General features: G+C 40.5%; 1 protein-coding gene across 5 annotated transcripts in view; it reads right to left on the minus strand.

Annotated features, from left to right (window-relative positions):
* The window catches only part of TMEM98 (transmembrane protein 98), a 31,043-nt gene extending 12,780 nt beyond the window's left edge, over positions 1 to 18,263 (minus strand). The window contains exons 1-6 of one of the 5 annotated variants that reach the window (XM_072644952.1): positions 18,177 to 18,241; positions 8,022 to 8,062; positions 6,659 to 6,853; positions 4,005 to 4,136; positions 2,796 to 2,829; positions 1,564 to 1,679 (exon numbers count right to left, since the gene is read on the minus strand). In XM_072644952.1, coding sequence (XP_072501053.1) covers positions 1,564 to 1,679; positions 2,796 to 2,829; positions 4,005 to 4,136; positions 6,659 to 6,789 — 413 coding nt within the window. In that variant the 5' untranslated portion in view covers positions 6,790 to 6,853; positions 8,022 to 8,062; positions 18,177 to 18,241. Of the gene's footprint in view, positions 1 to 1,563; positions 1,680 to 2,795; positions 2,830 to 4,004; positions 4,137 to 6,658; positions 6,854 to 8,021; positions 8,063 to 11,974; positions 12,108 to 18,075; positions 18,134 to 18,176 lie in introns of those variants that run through there. The other 4 variants (XM_072644953.1, XM_072644951.1, XM_072644955.1 and 1 more) reach the window with 4 other exon arrangements.
* Between the last annotated feature and the right edge of the window lie 324 nt (positions 18,264 to 18,587).

Here is an 18,587-nt window from a genome sequence, read left to right on the forward strand (position 1 = left end):
TTCAACACCTTCCCACCCAGTGACCCCTATTTCACAGAGGATGAAACTGGGGATCAGAAAGGGTCCAGACCAAGATCATACAAGTAGTAAAAGAGGAACTTACTTTTGAGTTCCTCAATTTCCTCATCCGTATAATGGGGATAATAGAATGTATATCACAGGGTTGCTATGGATATCACATGAGATCATGTATGTAATATGAGATAATCTACCTCACTGGAGTCTCACAACAACCCTGTGAGATACCTGTCACAAGTATTACTGCCCCATTGTAGAAATGAGGAAACTGAGGGTCAGAAAGGTTGAATGACTTGGCTAAGGTCACACAGGTACTAAGTGGGAAAGGCAGAATTAGAATTCATGTCTGCTTGAATCCAAGTCCATTTTTCTACTCACCTCAGTGTAATGTCCATTATGGAAAACCTTTAAGCACAAATTGGCATCTGTCAATCAGCCACAACAATGGCAGAGAGCTTTTCTCCCTGAAACTGCCTATAAGGTGGTGGCAAGTAGTTAGGAAAGATCAACTGATTTAGCTGAAGATGGATTTCATAAAGAAAGATCTACTCTTTTTTTTAGGGGGAGAGGGGCAAAGTCTTAAAATCATATAAAATCATATAAGAATTTTAAGGTTTGCAAAGCACCTTCCTCATACCATTCCTATCATATAACCCATTCAAATGTTTTTAATTTCATTTCAGAGAAGTTAAGTAACCCACCAAGATCACATATCTAATATATGGTGTCAGAATTATCATAATTATCATTTAATATTATATATGTCTGTAATATATACATACATGTATATGATATATACATGTGTATATATCAATCTGTATAAAAATGTGTATATTCATAAATATGCATATACATATAATTTGTACATTGTACATTGTATATTACAGGCATAATATTGTGTATAATATATATCACAATACACCATGTTATATAATATAGTATATTTAATACAATATGTAATGTATTATAATTTAATATAATAAATACATTAAAATAATAATAAACATTTACATAGCCTCTGAAGATTTGCAAAATACCCTACAAATATTATCTTGCTTGATTGCCCACAACAACCTTAGAAATTCATGCTATTATTATCCTATTTTACAGATAAGGAAACTGAGTCAAAGACACGACTTGCCTAGGGTCACCTAGCTAGTAAGTACCTGAGTCAGAACTTCCTGACTCCAAAGTTCAAGGCTCCATCTACTGTACTGCCTTGTTGCCACTGAAGCAAGACTTAAAGTGTAATGTTCTTCCTACTGTACCACGGGGTACATTCATAAAGGCAACATCAAGGATTGTGGGTAATCTATTGTTGTTATTGATCTTTATTTGGGGGGACAGGGAAAAGGAACAAGGGTATCATCCTTGCCAATACACCTATCCATGAGTATGAATAACTGAGTTGGATGTATCCCTCTCCCCATCCCCTTCCACCCCCAGACCCTCCTATCCACACAGGACACACACACACACACACACACACACACACACACACACACACACACACACACACACACACCTGACCAATTTCTTTCTTACCTGGGACTGATCCTCTTGGCTACCACAATGATGTCGCTGACACTAGCAGAAGTCTTCATCTTTGCCCCTGAGCCCATCGTCATGGCAACAAGTTTTTCTGTCAGAGTATGGCAGATCTGATGGAGAGTGAAAGGGGGTGGTATTATGAAATGACAATGATCTGCCCCTCTCAAGGCTCTCTGTCTTGCTTGGGGTGGGGGGCAAATCCAGACCCAGGTAGCTCTCTAACTCCTAGCTAGGTTTTCTGGTTCATTATCTGTTCCCCAGACTTGCCATGATATTGGAGTCAGCATGTTACTGGGGAATGAGAAGAAGCAAAGGCAAAGTGAGATGGGGGTGGAGTTGAGAATCAGAGATCAGGGCTGGAAGTTTGAATCAAAGAACTCTAATCTGGAATGAAAACACTGAGGAAGATCATATGATCAGGTTCCTCCTTAGAGTTTAGCAGAAAAGTCCTCACCCTCATCTTTCCTCCAGTTTTACCTTCAGCAAAAGCTTTCCTAACCCCCAACCCCACCTTACATTTCCTCAAGACCCCAGCATATTGCCTAATCAACAAGGTCTAAGGGGCCAGTCCATACCTGAATTCCCCCTCTCCTCCCATCCCAAAGTTAGGGAATTGAAAAGGATTGGAAAAAAAAACAAACTAGGATCTTAGATTTATCCATAGGAAAAAAAAATATTCTAATCCAATGCCCTCATTTTAAAGATGAGAAAACTGAAGCCTAAGGAAGTTAATTATATATCCACAGTCACACAGTCAGTCATTGGCAGAACAGGGGTCATAGATTTAGAGTTGTAAGAGTCCTCAGAAGCCATTTAGGCCAACCTCCTCTTCTTACAGATGAGGAAACTGAGGTCTAGAGAAGTAAAATGACTTGCCCGAGGTCACACAGGTGATCATTGCCAGAGGTGGGTTTTAAACCAGGTCTGTTATATCCAGAGTCACTCTGCCATGCTATATCGCAGAGGTTTAGAAGGAAGCAGATCTTTTTTCTTTATAAGGGCCAATGGATAGCACAAATAACCATGGAGAGGGGAGATAGATCTGGGATCATTTTTACCAATTCCAGTCGAGTTCAGCTCATTCCATGCAGAACTATTTCCCACCCTCCACTCTCATGTCATAAATGTATCATCTGAGATGGACAGAGTTAGGTCCTGCCCCAGGCTATATCCCATGGATGGCATGGAGTCATTATGATCAGGATCTGCTAATGAGAAATGATTACCTTCAGAATAGCAATGCAATGAGATACAAGACCCCTGGAGAAAAAAAAAAAAGAGCTTGTCAGTGACTGAGAGAAGCCATCTTCCCTTCTCCCTCCTTCCAGATATCACTACCTCCTCTGCCTCTGACCCATGGATGGGTTTTCCAATCAGATTTCCCTTATCGGCAATTTGTTGCTGTAGTTGGGCATTTTTTCAGTTGTGTCTGACTCTTTGTGACCTTATTTGGGGTTTTCTTGGCAAAGATGCTGGGGTGATTTGTCATTTCTTCCTCCAGCTCATTTGACAGATGAGGAAACTGAGACAAACAGGGTAGCATGACTTGCCCAGGGTCACACAGCTAGTAAATGGCTGAAGCCAAATTTGAATTCAGGAAGTTGAGTCTTCCTGAATCTAAGCCTGGTGCTCTATCTACTATACCACCTAGCTGCCCTTATCAGCAATCAAAATGGAATAAGTTCATTGACCAAGGTCCGGTGATCCTATCTGTGGAAGCTCCTCCCAGCCTCCCCATCACAATACCTTCCAGACATCCAAGCTCTCTCCTCTGAGCTCGTGAAGTCTCTTCCTTTTTATCATCATCATCATCATCACTAATGTTTATATAGTGCTTGCTATGTATATCAAGCACTATGCTAAACACTTCAGAACTATCTCATTTGATCCTCACAACAACCCTGAGAGGTTGATGTTATTGTTGCCTTCATTTTACAGATGAGGAAACTGAGGGCAGCAGAAGTTAAATGATTTGCCCAAGGTCACACAGCTAGTGAATATCAGAGGTGGGATTTGAACCCAGGTCCTCTAACTCTCTACTGCTTTTTCTCACCAATAATGAGTACTATTTCTACAACACTTTAAGGTTTATGAAGTATTCATCATACAATTCTATCAAGTAGGTAGTACATGTGTTATTACTTTCATGGGGGGGGGGGGTGTAAAAAAAGGAAAGTAAGGTTCAATTAGCTTAAGTGCCTTGCCCAGGAGCACATAACTAGAACTTGCTAAAGCCTGGATTAGAACCCAGGTCCCCTGATTCCAAGTCTTATAACAAAATGATGGGGTGCTAGTCAAAAAGTGTTATCTTTGAAAACATCTAATTCAATTTCCTCATTTTACAAATGAGGAGGCAGAAGCCCAGAGTTGCAGGACCCCACCCCAGAGAGCAGGTGGTTAACCTTTGGAGAACCTAATGGGAAAAGCTGCCTTACGAAGCATCCTCTATCCAATCTTCATTCTCTAGAATGGCCTCGATGTGGGGGTTGGTGATGACAACGTCGTCCAGTTCTAACTCAGAAGGTTCTGATTGGGTCTCCATAGCACCGATTAGGTCCACAATTGGTCTACAAGGAAAGAACATAGTTAAATGGCTTTTGGAGGGTTCATGCTGACCACCTACCAGAGAGGAAACAATTCATCCAAAGGATGAAGGAAACAGATGAGGAGAACAGAAAAATAAGGCCTTAGTCCTAGATCTGGTTACCCCACTGTGTACAGGACATCAGGGCAAGTTTCACACTTTGGATGGAACCCCACTGCTGTACAGTGATTGGAGGAGCTCAGAGATTCAAATAAACAAAACCTGAGACCCATATGCCCACAACTGGTCCAAAAGTCTTTACCATCTCCAAGACAAATCACGTAGGACTATATACCACCATCAAATGGTCCATAATCCATAATGTTCTACGAGTATGATTATCTCTCTACCCACCTCCTCCCCTTCCCCATTCTTTCTTGCCCTTTCTTGGCCTCTCCTTGAATTCCCTATAACCACTTTAACTCTCATTTAACCCCGTCCTCAAAATTGTCATCTTAAATATGTACCCCACCATTTTGTCCCAGTCTCTCTCTGTCTATTTCAACCCTGAAAATATACTCCCCATTTGGAGTCACTATATGAGGACAAATATCATTACAAGGAAGCTCAAGGGACAGTCCACATTCTTTCAGTAAAACAGGCATGTTATCCTTAATATAGAAGAGAATCTGATTTAAACATAAAAATTGATTTGTATTTGTTTGACATAAATAATCCCTGCCTATAGACTCTGGGTTCAAATTCTGCCTCTGACACTTATTACCTGTTTAACCACAGGCAAGTTAATTCAGTGTCCTCATCTGTAAAATGAGAATTGAGACTAGATGGTTTCTGTGATCCTTTCTAGCTTCAGATCTGAAATACTATGATAACCATTTTTTAAATAGTAGAATTCCCCTACAGGGATGGGGAAACCTGTGACCTCAAGGCCACATGTGGTCTTCTAGGTCCTGAGGTACAGCCTTTTTACTGAGTCCAAACTTCATAGAACAAATCCTTTTATTAAGTGGATTTGCTCTGTGAAGCTTGGATTCAGTCAAAAGGTTATACTTGAGGACTTAGAGGGCTACATGTGGCCTCAAGGGAGCAGGTTCCCCACCCTCCCTAGTACATTCAAATGTTCATTTATAAATTAGAGGGGACAGCTAGATGGCACCATAGTGAACAGAGAGCTGGGCTTGGAGTCAAAAAGTCTCACCTTCCTGAGTTCAAATCTGGCCTCAGACACCTACTAGCTGTGTGTGCCTCAGTTTCATCATCTGTAAAATGAGCTGGAGAAGGAAGTGACAGATCATATCCTTGCCAAGAAAACCCCAAATGGGGTCATGATTGACCCATAAATTAGGAACCAATAATACGAGAGACTGAAAGAATGGGGATTGGCAAGTATATGCTGATAAATGTTTAATAACTGACTCTCCAAGGGAAAAATGCATATATAACACATTTTTAAATTAAATCTGCATTATTAATATTTTCTCCATCACTTAAGTCTAAACAATCAAAAAACAATAAAGTCCTGATTTATTTAATCACTTCAGCTGATTTCCAACATGTAAATTCTCCCACTGAAACTGTAACAATCCACTCAAGAATACTCCTGGGGACTGGTTCCGTGAATGTAACTTGAAACTGAGAGTCCCACTGTGACTGTGACAGTCCCACTGTGACTGGAAAATCTTCAGAAACGAAGATAAAGCATCACTGATTTGATTATGTAAGTCAGTTTACATATGCTTTTTCATGAACTCTTTATTTATATAAAGCAGGACACTGGGAATTTGCTGTACTGAGCAGCACTTGCTTCAAGTGGTCCATTAGCCGAGGTTCTAACATCTCCTTGTCTAACAAACATTTCTGTTGTACTGTGTTTTGTTTCAACAGGGTCCAGTATTTCTGAGGATTTTGCTTATCAACTTTCCCCCACCCCCATCCCACTGTTACCTTCCCTTTCCCATGAGTTTGGACAAGAACTTGGTACACTTTGATCACATATGAAAACCTTGGATTGCTAAAGGGGAAAAAAAAGGTAATATCCTAGATATGGAACTTCAAGGAATCTCAGAGACCACCTATTTCAACCCCTTCATTTTATAAATGAAGAAACTGAGGCCCAGAGAGTGAATAAGATCATAGGTAAAGAGCTAGAAGAAACCTCCGAGGCCATCTAGTCTAATTTATAAATAAGAAAACTGAGGCTCAGGAAGGCTGTGTGCCTTGCCCAGAGTCACACAAGTAGTAAATTATCAGAGGCATGATTTGAGCCCAAGTCCTCTAATTCTCAGGGTATATCCTTAATCAGTATTGATTGTCATCATGAATCATATCCCAGAAAACCCACTTTCATAACACTTTCACACATACAGCTCTGCACTAGATAGACTCAACATATTTCTTAAGTGTTTATGTCTTCTTCCAGGAACCAAGAGGTACCTAATTTGTATGACCTTGAGTCATTCACTAAATGTCTGAGACTCAGTTTCCTCATCTGTAAATTGGCAGGGTTCAGCTAGTTGGCTTCTCCCCTCCCTTCAGGGCACTCACTTGGAGTCATAGTGCTGGAGCAGGTCTCGAGGCCGACAGTAGCGTTGTCTGCAAACCACAACCAAGGCCACAAATGAGGCCAAAAATATGGTAGCCAGGACGCCAATGGCCACAATCACAACAGTTTCCATGATTATAAGTTGCACGTCCTAGACCCAGTTACATCCCAGGATTCCCCTAAAACAGGTTAGGTTTCTGAAATCAAATAACAGCAAATGAAAAGTCAGAGAACAAATATCAAACCCAAGGGTAAGTGAAAACAAATATTATACAAAGTATAAGCTTACTGACTATGAAATGGCCAAGGAAATGGTGATATAGGAGACCCCTTTGTGGTAACTGGCCCTGGAATCAGGAAGACCTGAGTTCAAATTCACACCTTTATTTCCTCCTCTACAAAATGGGGATAACAATAGTACCTACCTCTCTGGGGTTGTTGTGAGAATCAAATGAGATAATGAGTGTAAAATACTTTGCAACTTTAATACATACATAAATGCTAGTAATTATTACTTTTTAAAACTTTTCTAAAAATTAATTTATGGAATAAAACAAGCATTTCCATAACGTAGTATAATAAAAAAAGATGATTGCATATGAAACTGCAAAACTATTATGTACAACTTGTTATTCCTTTTAAATATGTGATGAAGTTATCATGTAAATTTCTTTTTTTCTTCCCTCTCCCTTCCTCTAGCAATAGCTACCATTAGACAAAATAGGCATTTATATGTAAAATTATTCTATACAGACTTCTGTTTATCAATTCTTTCTCCAGAGTAGTAGGAATCAGAAGCAATTACTAGAAGCAATGAAATGAAAACTTCAAAAAAGCATAGGGAGACTTGTATAAACTTATAAAAAGTAAAGAAAGAGTAACCAAGGAAATAATATAGACAATGATTAAAATAGCATGAACCAAAAGAAAAAGAATCCAAAACTTAGTATTGTAAAATTACAACTGCTGAGCCTAGTCCTTGGAGAACAGTTGAGAAAAAATTTACCCTCCTCCCTTCCATACAGAAGCAGGAGACCTTGGATGTGTACTGTTCTATACACTATCAGAGACAGTCACACAGTTTGGGGTTAGTTTTGCTGACATGCTTTTTTTTTTTTTTTTTTACCTTTTTTCTCTTTTAATATGTTACAAGGTATGGCACAAAGGGAGGGGGAGGAGGAGGGAGTGAAGAAAAGTTACATTCTTAAACAGAAGGGATATAAAAACAAAAGGTAATAAAATAAGGTTTAAAAACATTTTTAAAGAAAAGTTACAATGTATTTGGGCTCCAGAAAAGAATGTGATGGACATGTCACATTTTCCCAGAACTTAGTCCCATAGGAGATGCTATATATTTCCACCCACCTCCTTCCAGTTTGGGTTCAGTTCCATCAACCTAAGGATCCCTAAAAAAAAATAATAATAATTTAGAGCCTGAGAAAGCAGGGTGTTTCCTATAGGTCAGGGTAAAAATCTGGCTTATTTCTTCACTAACAAGTGTTCTTCTCCCCCTTGAACTAGGTTGACCAGTCAAGTTTCGAATGGAAACTTTATTTGTAGCAACATTGTTTTCACTTATGAATGAACGAACACATGGGAAAGGATGCCTGTCATCAAGAGCTGAAATTGACAATTGCATCATCAGTTTCACCAGCTTCCATGCTCCTGCTCCTTAGATCTGTCCTCCTCCTGTCTAGGGCAGGGGAAAAACTTAAAAAGTACATAGTGGTAACATTTCTGCTTTCAGAGCCGATGTCATGGAAGTCACTGGAGTTGGAGTCAGAGAACATGGGTTCACATTTTTAGTTGTCAGTTACTCTATTTGCCTGAACGAGTCTCTTCACCACTGGGCCTTGGTTTCCCTTTATGTAAAATAAGAGGAATCAACTAGATGACCTCTGAGCTCCCTTCCAGTCTCAGAGCTATGAGTGTGAATCAGTTAGTCAAAGGGTTTCGTCAGTCTTACAGTTCTTATAAAACAAGACAGATTAAGCCTGGTATGGTACAAAAAATACTGACTCTGGAATCAGGGAACCTAGGTTCACATCACCTCTGGTTCTTACTATCTGTGTGATCTTGGACAAGTCACAATCCCCCTGAGCCTCAGTTTTCTCATTTGCAAATTAGAACTACATGATCTCTAATGTCTGTCCTTTCAAGTAATCTATGAACCTTTATAAACTTAAAGTTTGTGCTCCTCTCCTGTGCTCCACTGGTACCCAAGGAATAATTTTTAAAAAACCAAAGGCAGACTTTTATGGCATTTCTGCAGAGGATCTGTAGGAGCAGAATATATACCAAGGGCATCTAGGTGGAAAAGTGGAAAGTGCCAGGACTAGAGTCAGTAAAGACTAATCTTCTTGAGTTCAAATCTGGCCTCAGACACTTACTATCTGTAAGACCCTGGGAAAGTCACTTCACCCTGTTTGCCTCAGCTTACTCATCTGTCAAATGAGCTGGAGAAGGAAATGGTGAACTACTCCAATATCTTGGTCAAGAAAACCCAAAATGGGGTGACAAAGAGTCAGACACAATTGAAAAGAATGACTGAACAGAAACAATACGTACTAAACAATTACCCCATATGGCAGGAAAAAGTCAAACAGAAAAGATCACTGACTCCTTTGACTAATCCTTGTGTCAAAGGAGTCAGTGATCTTTTCTGTTTGACTTTTTCCTTGTGTGACATGATCTTGAGGACATTTGTCCTTCTGCTCACCTCTCTCCAGGATATTGATGTCTTTCCTAAAAATGAAGTGTCTAGAACTTGAACATTGAGTAGTGAACAATATTCTAGGTGTGTTCTGGCCATGTTGAAGTACTCACAAACCCTGTATCCTAAGGTACCTTCCATCTCTGACATTCCTTGTTCTAAGGTCTTTTCCAGCTTTGCCATTCCATATTCTAATGTCCTTTGCAGTTCTAAGATTATGTTCTAGTATCCCTTCAAGTTCTGATGTTCTCTGTTTCAAGGGCTCTTCTGGCTTTGCCCTCTCTGTTCCAACATTGCTTCCAGGTTCTGACATCCTCTGGTCTAAAAATCTCTTCCCAAATTCTGTCTTCTGTGATCTCTTCCATTATTAATATCCTATGCTCTCAGACAGCTAGATGGTGCAGTGGATAGATCCATGAGTCTAAAATCAGGAAGACCTAAGTTCAAATCCAGCCCCAGATATTTACTAACTGTTTGACTCTTGCCAAGTCACTTAACTTCTGTCTACCTCAGTCCTCAGCTATAAAATGGGAATAATAACATTACCTACCTTCCAGGTTGTTGTAAGGATTAAATGAGATCATATTTGTGCATGGCACATAGTAGGAACTTAATAAATGTTTGTTCCCTTTCCCCAGTTCTAACATTCTGTATTTTGTGGTCCTTTCCATCTCTGATATTCTTTGTTCTAAGGTCTCTTCGGTTCTGACACTATGTTTTAAGATTTCTTCCAGTTCTAACCCTCTGTGCTCTATGGTCTCTTTCATTTTTAACATTCTATATTGTAAGAATTCTTGTACTTTTAACATTCTGTGTTTTGAGATCTCTTCTAATTCTGATGTATATTCTATGGTTCCTTCCAACTCTAACATTCTATACTTGTATGATTCTTGATGATTACAGGATCCACATGGAAAGCAGGAAAAAAGAAGAAAATGTGAAAATGCAGAAGAAAATAAAAGGAAAGAAAGAGAAAAGAAAAGGAGAGAAAGGAGATGAAATTCACACAGTTAGAAATACTGGTGAGAGACCTTAGCTAGCCCTAAGTAGCTGGTCTTTTATTGATTCTGCTTGATATCCTGAGAGTAAGAGAAAAGTTGAAACTTTACAGACATGTTTCTCCAAGCCAAAGGAATATACATTTGTCCATGAGCAAAAACAAAACACAAAACCAGATGCTAAGGAGACACAAAAGAAATGGGGGCAACAGACATTGCTTCAAACCAGGAATCCAAACTCAATCCCTTGGTCTTAAAGGGAATAAAATTTCATCCTTCCCCAGTGCATTTTCTTTCTTAGTTTGTTTCTCTGTGCAAGCCACTGCCCAGTCTGGGTCTGTTTGTGCCTCTCTAAATCAAAGAGTTTCTGCTAATAATAGCTAACATTGATATAACACTTTAAGGTTTACAAAGCATTTTACTGACATTATCTCATTTGATCCTCACAACAACCCTGTGAGGTAGGTGCTGTTATTATTCCCACCTTACAGGTTAGGAAATGAAGGCACAAATTGGTCAATCGATTTGCTTAGGGTCACATAGCTAGTAAGCACCTGAGGCAAATTTCAAATTCTTGTTCTTTCTGGCTTCAGTTGGGTCCAAATGTTCTATGCTTCCTGATTTAAAGGCCTTTCTAGCTCCTGTGAGGCACTAAAAGTGACCCACAGCTATACCCAACTTTCTGTGCTCTACTCTGGGTGGACTAGATGCCAACAGTTCCCACCCCTTCCCCCGCACTTCAGCTAAATCTGTTGATCTCTAGCACCCAGGGAAGTAAGTAATAGCCCACAGTCTCAAAGAGCCTCATCCTAGTGGGGGAGGAGGATTCCCCATGGCTTAGAAGAATAGAAGAGAAAAAGCAGACCAAATGGCCATTGCAGTCTCTCTCTCTCTCTCTCTCTCTCTCTCTCTCTCTCTCTCTCTCTCTCTCTCTCTCTCTCTCTCTCTCTCTTTGTCTCCCTCTCTTTCTCTCTCTCTTTCTCTCCCTCTCTTTCTCTTTCTCTCTCTCTTTCTCTTTCTCTTTCTCTCTCTCCCTTCCCCTTTGGAATTCATTTTAAAGCAAAAATAAAACATCTCTGGGCTTCTGTATTTCTTTCCAGGGAACACATAAGACTCAGGGGACCTCAGGAAAAATGGGAGAAGTGGGTAGCAGTAGAGTGCCCAGACCACTATAGACACGGCAGCCTGGAATGTCCAGCACCTAAATCAAATTACAACCAAGGGGCCTCTACCCAGAAACCCCCACCCATTCCCTGGCCTCCCCAGGGAAGTTTCTAGCTTAACACAGAACTTTCTTTCCCAGATTGATTCTTTAAGAGCCACTGTGGGATCGGAATGTGAGTTATTCAGATGGTGCCTGGCATGGAACGGTCGGAGCAATCCAGCCAACCGGCCAACCTTCCCCTCCCCCCCCAAGGAAGCTGGAGGAGGAGCCCTCCCCAGTCTTCACTACCAGCAGCCCAGCCAGAGTCTCGCACAAAAGGTGCTCGCCTCTGTAAAGTTCCCTGAACAAGTCTCTTTCATCAAAGTTCATGGTGAGAGAGGAAATGTTGAGGTGGCCCTCTCCAGCAAGGGACTGGGACAGACACAGATGAGGTGAGCCTTACCCCAATCCTGCAGGCTCCCGGACACATTCCTGGCTCTTGTGTTTAGAGAATAAAAGTGAACAGGCTCCAAACTGACGCCAGACTGATTAGAAAAGTCGGCTGTGAGCTTTGCTCCCCACAGCAGCTCCCCAAGAGAGCAGGGCATGCTGGGAAGTAAGCTTGGTTGACAGAAGAAATCATGATAAATTCCCAAGACTAAAGCAAAACTCCTGGGGAATGAGGTTGGAGGCCCATGAAGGGGGTTAGTAAAGACTTCATAGAACCATAGATTTAGAGTTGGAAGGGATCTTGGAAACCATCACTTTCAACCTCCTCATTTTACAAATGAAGAAACTGAGGCACAAAGAGGGATTTGCCCAGGATCACACAGCTGATATGATATGAACCCAGGCCCTTCTGATTCTAAGTCCCACACCCTATCCACTATGCTCTGGGCAGAGGATCTGTAACATCTCTGCCATTGCCCCCTGTTACCAGAAACCCTTGCCATCATCTCATCTCAAGGTCTGACAAGGAGTATGAATAGATACTGTGAATATGAAAAGTCAAATTATATTTTGGAGCTGGATAGTCAGGATGGGCTCAGGAGAAGAAATGAACAAGGATGGGACTCTACTAATTCAGAGTCCTGTCCTAAATGACCTGAGGAGAGCAGCAATGAAAATTGGTCCTATGAATTGAAATGAAAGGAATTAAGCTCTTTTAGCCTGGAGAGGGGAAGGCTGAGGGCTGAACTGATTAACTTGTTAATTCTCTGAAAGTCTGTGAAGGAATAAGATGAGGATACTGGGAAGATGTGATCCATGTTGAAACTAAATAAGGGGGAATTGACTGAAATTAAAACAGAGGTCCTAGATTCAAATCACTCCCTGGATGAGGATTTTCAGGGACATCTACCAGCAAACACTAACTGCTATGAAAACTGTGGTAGTAAAAGGTAAGGAATAGAAAACAGGAGAGGAAGACAAGATATGGAAAGAAAGACATAAGGAGAAGGAAAAAGCCTGGGTCAGTATTGGAGAAAGCTTGATCTCTGGAGAGAGGGATGCAAAGGCTTCATTTTCCCTGGGTAGTTCTCCAACAAGTCATCTTGAGGTAGCTAAAGGCTTGGTCCATGAGACACGGTATTGTTCCCCAGGGGATAAGAGATTCAGTGGATAGAGCACTGAAGACTTGGGAGTCAAGATGACCTGAGTTCAAATCCTGCCAAAGATACTTACTAGTTGTATGACCCTGGACAAGTCTTGAACCTTTCTGTACCTTGGTTTCCTCATCCCTAGTATGAGGGAGTTGGATTTTCACTTAAAGGTCTCTATGGTCAATGATCCTATGGTCCAGATCCCAGGGAAAGACTTTTCTATATATTTTTGAAAGGGCAGGAAGCAAGAAAACACTACTAACCTGAGCCACTGGACATACTATGCTAACTGCTCTGGGGAAAGTGTCTCATTCTGGGGCTCCAATAACTCCCTGGTAGACTCAGAATGTGAGATCAAGAAAGAATGTTAAATATTCACCTAATCCAACCCTTGTCTTCAGGACAGCGGAGGTAAAATCCTAAGATTAAATCAGATACTTGGTCAATAATGTCAGTCTATAAACATGTATTAAGTGTCTACTATGTGCTAGGTACTGTGATAAGTGCTGGAGGTAAAAAAAAAGAAAGAAAGGAAAAAAGAAGCAAGAGACAATTTCTAAACCCAAGGAGCTTACAATCTAATAGAAGAGAAAACAAGCAAACAACTATGTACAAGCTGTGTACAAGATATATTGGAAATCATCAACAGTGGAGAGGCTGATCTGCATTTGAGGAGGGGGAAGTTTTTACACTCCATTCCCTACACCAGGGAGAGTTAAACACAAGTAGAAATAGAGGGCACTAAACCATGCATAAGGATCCCTACAGACTATATATTGAGGGGGTACAATGGACAGAGCCCTGGGCCTGGAGTCAAGAAGACTTGCATTCAAATCCTGCCTCAGACACTTACTAGCTGTGTGACCCTGAGCAAGTCATTTAACCCTGTTTACCTCAGTTTCTTCCTCTGTAAAAATGAGCTAGAGAAGGAAATGACAAAACCATTCCAGTATCTTTGCCAAGAAAACCCCAAAAGGGGTCACAAAAAGTCATACACAAATAAAAATGGCTAAACAACAAAAATTTTCAAATGGAATATTTATGTTCTATTCTTTTTTTCATTTATTTTGTTAACTATTTCCCAATTACATTTTAATCTGGTTTTAGCTTCAGAAGTGCTGTGGGTCATATTTGGCCCATGGGTTTCATGTTTGACACCTATGCCCTATACTACTGAGGTTGCAAGCTACAAACCCTTCCCACAAAAAAGTTACTTCTGTCATTTATTGAACAACTAATTTAATCTTTCAGAGTCTCCGTTTTCTCTACTCTAAAATGTGAGGATTGGACCACATGATTCTGACATTGTTTCTAGCTTTAGATCTATGGTCCTATGACATCACAGCTTTTTTGTGGCATTCAAATGAGAGAAAAGGTGTGAAGCCCTTTGCAACCTTTAAAACACTACTCAAGGGGGCAGAGCCAAGATGGCAGAATAGAAAGACCTATATAGGCTAGTGCTTCCCCCACAGCCAACAAAATACCTGTAAAAAAAGACTCTCAACAAATTCTAGAGCAGCAGAAGCCACAGAACAACAGAGTGAAAGAGATTTCTAGCCAAAAGTAACCTGGAAGTCCACCAGGAAAGGTCTATCCAATGGGACACTGAGTGGAGCAGAGCCCAGCCCTGGACATGCTGCATGGGGAGGAACAGGACCACAACAGGCCTCTGGGGCCGAATTCCCAGCAGGGAGAGTCCCAGGTCCCTCAATCCACAAGTGCCAAAGAAAGCTTCAAAGTCAGCATAAGAGGGCTTTCCCAGCTGGACGAGAGGGGAACGGGGTCACACCAGCATTGGTGCCAGGTGGAAACAGAGGTGGTGGCAGCAGCAGCAGGAAATGGGCAGCTACAGTGGCCACAGAAGTAGCCTGGGTCCATTGTCCCAGGGCTCAGCTTAAAGCCTCTGGGGGAAATGAGCAGGGGATCTGAACCTCAGACTTCAGTGGTGGCCCTACCCCTGCCTAAAGCACCTGGGAGAAATGATTAGCTGATCTAAATCTCAGCCTTGAGCACCGTAGTGGGGAGAGGAGGAGCTCTAGGACCTCTTGACAAAGGATTCAGAAGTCAAGTAACTGGCTGGGAAAATGACAAAAATAGGGGAAAAAAATAAGACCATAGAAGGTTACCTTCTTGGTGAACAGGTATCTCCTTCTACCCTTTCAGATGAGGAAGAACAAGGCATACTGTCAGAGGAAGTCAAGGCTTCTGCCTCCAGTACCTCCAAAATGAATATGAAATGGGCTCAGGCCATAGAAAAGCTTGGAAAGCATGTCAGCAACCTGCTAAGGGGAATCAAAAAAATGCTGAGGAAAATAACACCTCTAAAAAAAGGCTAACTCAATTGGAAAAAGAGATCCAAAAAGCCAATGAGGAGAAGGAGGCTTTAAAAAGCAGAATTAGCCAAAATGGAAAACAAGGTTCAAAAGCTCACTAAACAAAACAGTTCTTTAAAAGAAAGAATTGAGTTCAGGGAAGCTAATGACTATGAGATAAACCAAGAAGTTACAAAACAAAACCAAAAGTTTGAAGAAATAGAAGATAATTTGAAACATCTCATTGGAAAAACAACTGACCTGGAAAATAGATACAGAAGAGACAATTTAAAAATATTGGACTACTTGAAAGCTGTGATCAAAAAAAGAGCCTAGACATTACCTTTCATGAAATTATCAAGGAAAACTGCCCTGATATTCTAGAACCAGAGGGCAAAATAAATATTGAAAGAATCCACCAATCACCTTCTAAAAGAAACCTGAAAAGAGAAACTCCTAGGAATATTGTGGCCAAATTTCAGAGTTCCCAAGTCAAGGAGAAAATATTGCAAGCAGCTAGAAAGAAACAATTCCAGTATTGTGGAAATGCAATCAGGATAACGCAAGATCTGGCAGCTTCTACATTAAGGGACTGAAGGACTTGGAATAGGATATTCCAGAAGACAAAGGAACTGGGATTAAAACCAAGAATCACCTACCCAGCAAAACTAAGTATAATACTTCAGGGGAAAAAATGGTCATTCAATGATATAGAGGACTTTCAAGCATTCATGATGAAAAGACCAGAACTGAATAGAAAATTTGACTTTCAAACACAAGAATCAAGAGAAGCATGAAAAGGTTAACAGGAAAGGGAAATCATAAAGGACTTTCTAAAGCTGAATTGTTTACATTCCTACATGGAAAGATAATATTTGTAACTCTTGAGACTTTTCTCAGTATTTGGGTAGGTGGAGGGATTATACACACACAAACACACACACACACACACACACACAGAGTAAGGTTGAGTTGAATCAGAAGAGATAATATCCATAAAAAAATAAAATTAAGGGGTGAGAGAGGAAAATATTGGGAGGAGAAAGGGAAAAATAAAATGGGGCTGACTATCACTCATAAAAGAGATAAGAAAAATCTTTTTCAATGGAAGAGAAAAGGGAGGAGGTGAGAGGGGAAAAGTGAAGCTTACTCTCTTCACATATGGCTTAAAAAGGGAATAACATGCTCACCAAATTTGGTATGAAAATCTATCTTACACTACAGGAAAGTAGAGGAGAAAAGGACAAGTGAGGTGAGGGGGATGATAGAAGGGAGGGCAAATGGGAAAAGGAAGTAATTAGAAGTAAACACTTTTGGGAAGGGGCAAGGTCAAATGAAAGTAGAAAAAAGGGGGGACAGAGTATGATAGAGAGCAATATAGTTAATCTTACACAACATGACTATTATGGAAGTCTTTTGCAAAATGACACATATATAGTCTGTATTGAATTGCTTGCCTTCTCAGTAGGGATGGCTGGAGAGGGAGGGAGGGAGAGAAGTTAGAATCAAAGCATTACAAATGAATGTTGAGAATTGTTAATGCATATAACTGGGAAATAAGAAATACAGGTAATGGAGTATAGAAATTTATCTTGCCCTACAAGAAAAGAGAGAAGATGGGGATAAGGGAAGGGTGGGGTATGATACAAAGGAGGGCACATTGAGGGAAGGGGTAATCAGAACACAAGGTGTTGTGGATTGGGGGGAGGGGAGATATGGGAAGAAAAATTGGAACTCAAAATTTTGTGGAAATGAATATCAAAATCTAAAAATAAAGAAATAAAACTATTTTAAAAATTTTTTAAAAACCACTACTCAAGTGTTGGTTATTATGGTGTATCCATCACCTTCTTCAACCTGCTCCATAAAGTCTTTAAAACCAATAAAAATTTCTCTTGTTTTAAATTAGGATCTTGGGGCAAGAATTCTTAACCTTTGAAATGTCATGGGTTCCTTTGGCTGTCCAGTAACATTCTTAGAATTATGTTCTTAAAGGCATAAAATAAAATACACAAAATTACAAAGGAAACCAATTATTAGTGAAAATAAAGATGAAATTATTTCCCATACAAGTTCATAGATCCACCTTACCCCAAAGAGGAAGAACTACAGATCCCTTGGGTATGTGTACCCAAGGGTAAGGAGTACTCTGCTTAGGAGGTGCTAAGAAGAGTAGAGAAAGCACTAATAATTATTAAAATAACAATAAAGTGTTTTAAAACTTGTAAAGCTCATTGTGTGCATAATACCATTAGATTCTTATAAAAAACCTGCAGTTCTATAAGGGCTATTCTTATTCTTATTTTACCAGTGAGGAAACTGAGACTCAGATAGTTTAAGTAACTTCTCTAGGGTCTCTTAGGCAGTAGCCTAAGTGTCTCAGTCAAGATTTAGACCTGGGTTATTCTGACTCCACAGCCAGCTTCTCTATCCACTTCATCAGGCTACAAAATGTTATCTGATCCTGGATACTAGAAGCATTTCCACGATGAGAATAAAGAAAAATCCTTTGGGTTTCAGCTTAGAGCCCAACCCATAGGATTCATTTCACTCCCCCCCCCACCCCCCCACTGCCCACAAGGAGGTTCCTTAAGATTTTCCCATCAATGCCCTAGACAGACCCAAAGGAGAGGGGAAGAGGATATACATACCCTAATCCCCACGGATCTATAAGTGTCAGCCTAGACCCTCTTCTCCTAGTTCAAACACATAACAATGAAGTAGAGAGGACTGGGGAAGACCTAGGGCTCACCATGAAGATAGAACTCTCCGACATAACTCCATTGTCCCAGGAGTCACTTCTCTCATCCTGCCCCACCTCAGTGTTATTTCTCAGACTAACACTCCATAGCCCATTCAACCATTCCATACTTGAACTTTGGAACAGGATTCACTGGCCTCTTAAAGGGCCATTGTAAACAGCAACTCTAGATAACAGGTATTTTAACCTGTGCAGTTCAAGGTAACTTAACTTCCTGCAAGGAGTTTCTGTGCAAAGGGATACTTTATTTCCTGGTTCCAAAGCCAAGGCCAGTCCTTAAAGTGTTTGGTAGAATTTGAGAAGAAACCTCGGGGATTCTCACCAAGCTGGGTCAGCTTCCAGTCCAGAATACCTCCAAGAGTCTTGTCCTTAAACCTGCCAAATGAGCTCAGTTCAATCCAA

This window comes from Notamacropus eugenii, chromosome 2 (assembly GCF_028372415.1).
Source record: "Notamacropus eugenii isolate mMacEug1 chromosome 2, mMacEug1.pri_v2, whole genome shotgun sequence".
Classification (NCBI taxonomy): Eukaryota; Metazoa; Chordata; class Mammalia; order Diprotodontia; family Macropodidae; genus Notamacropus; species Notamacropus eugenii.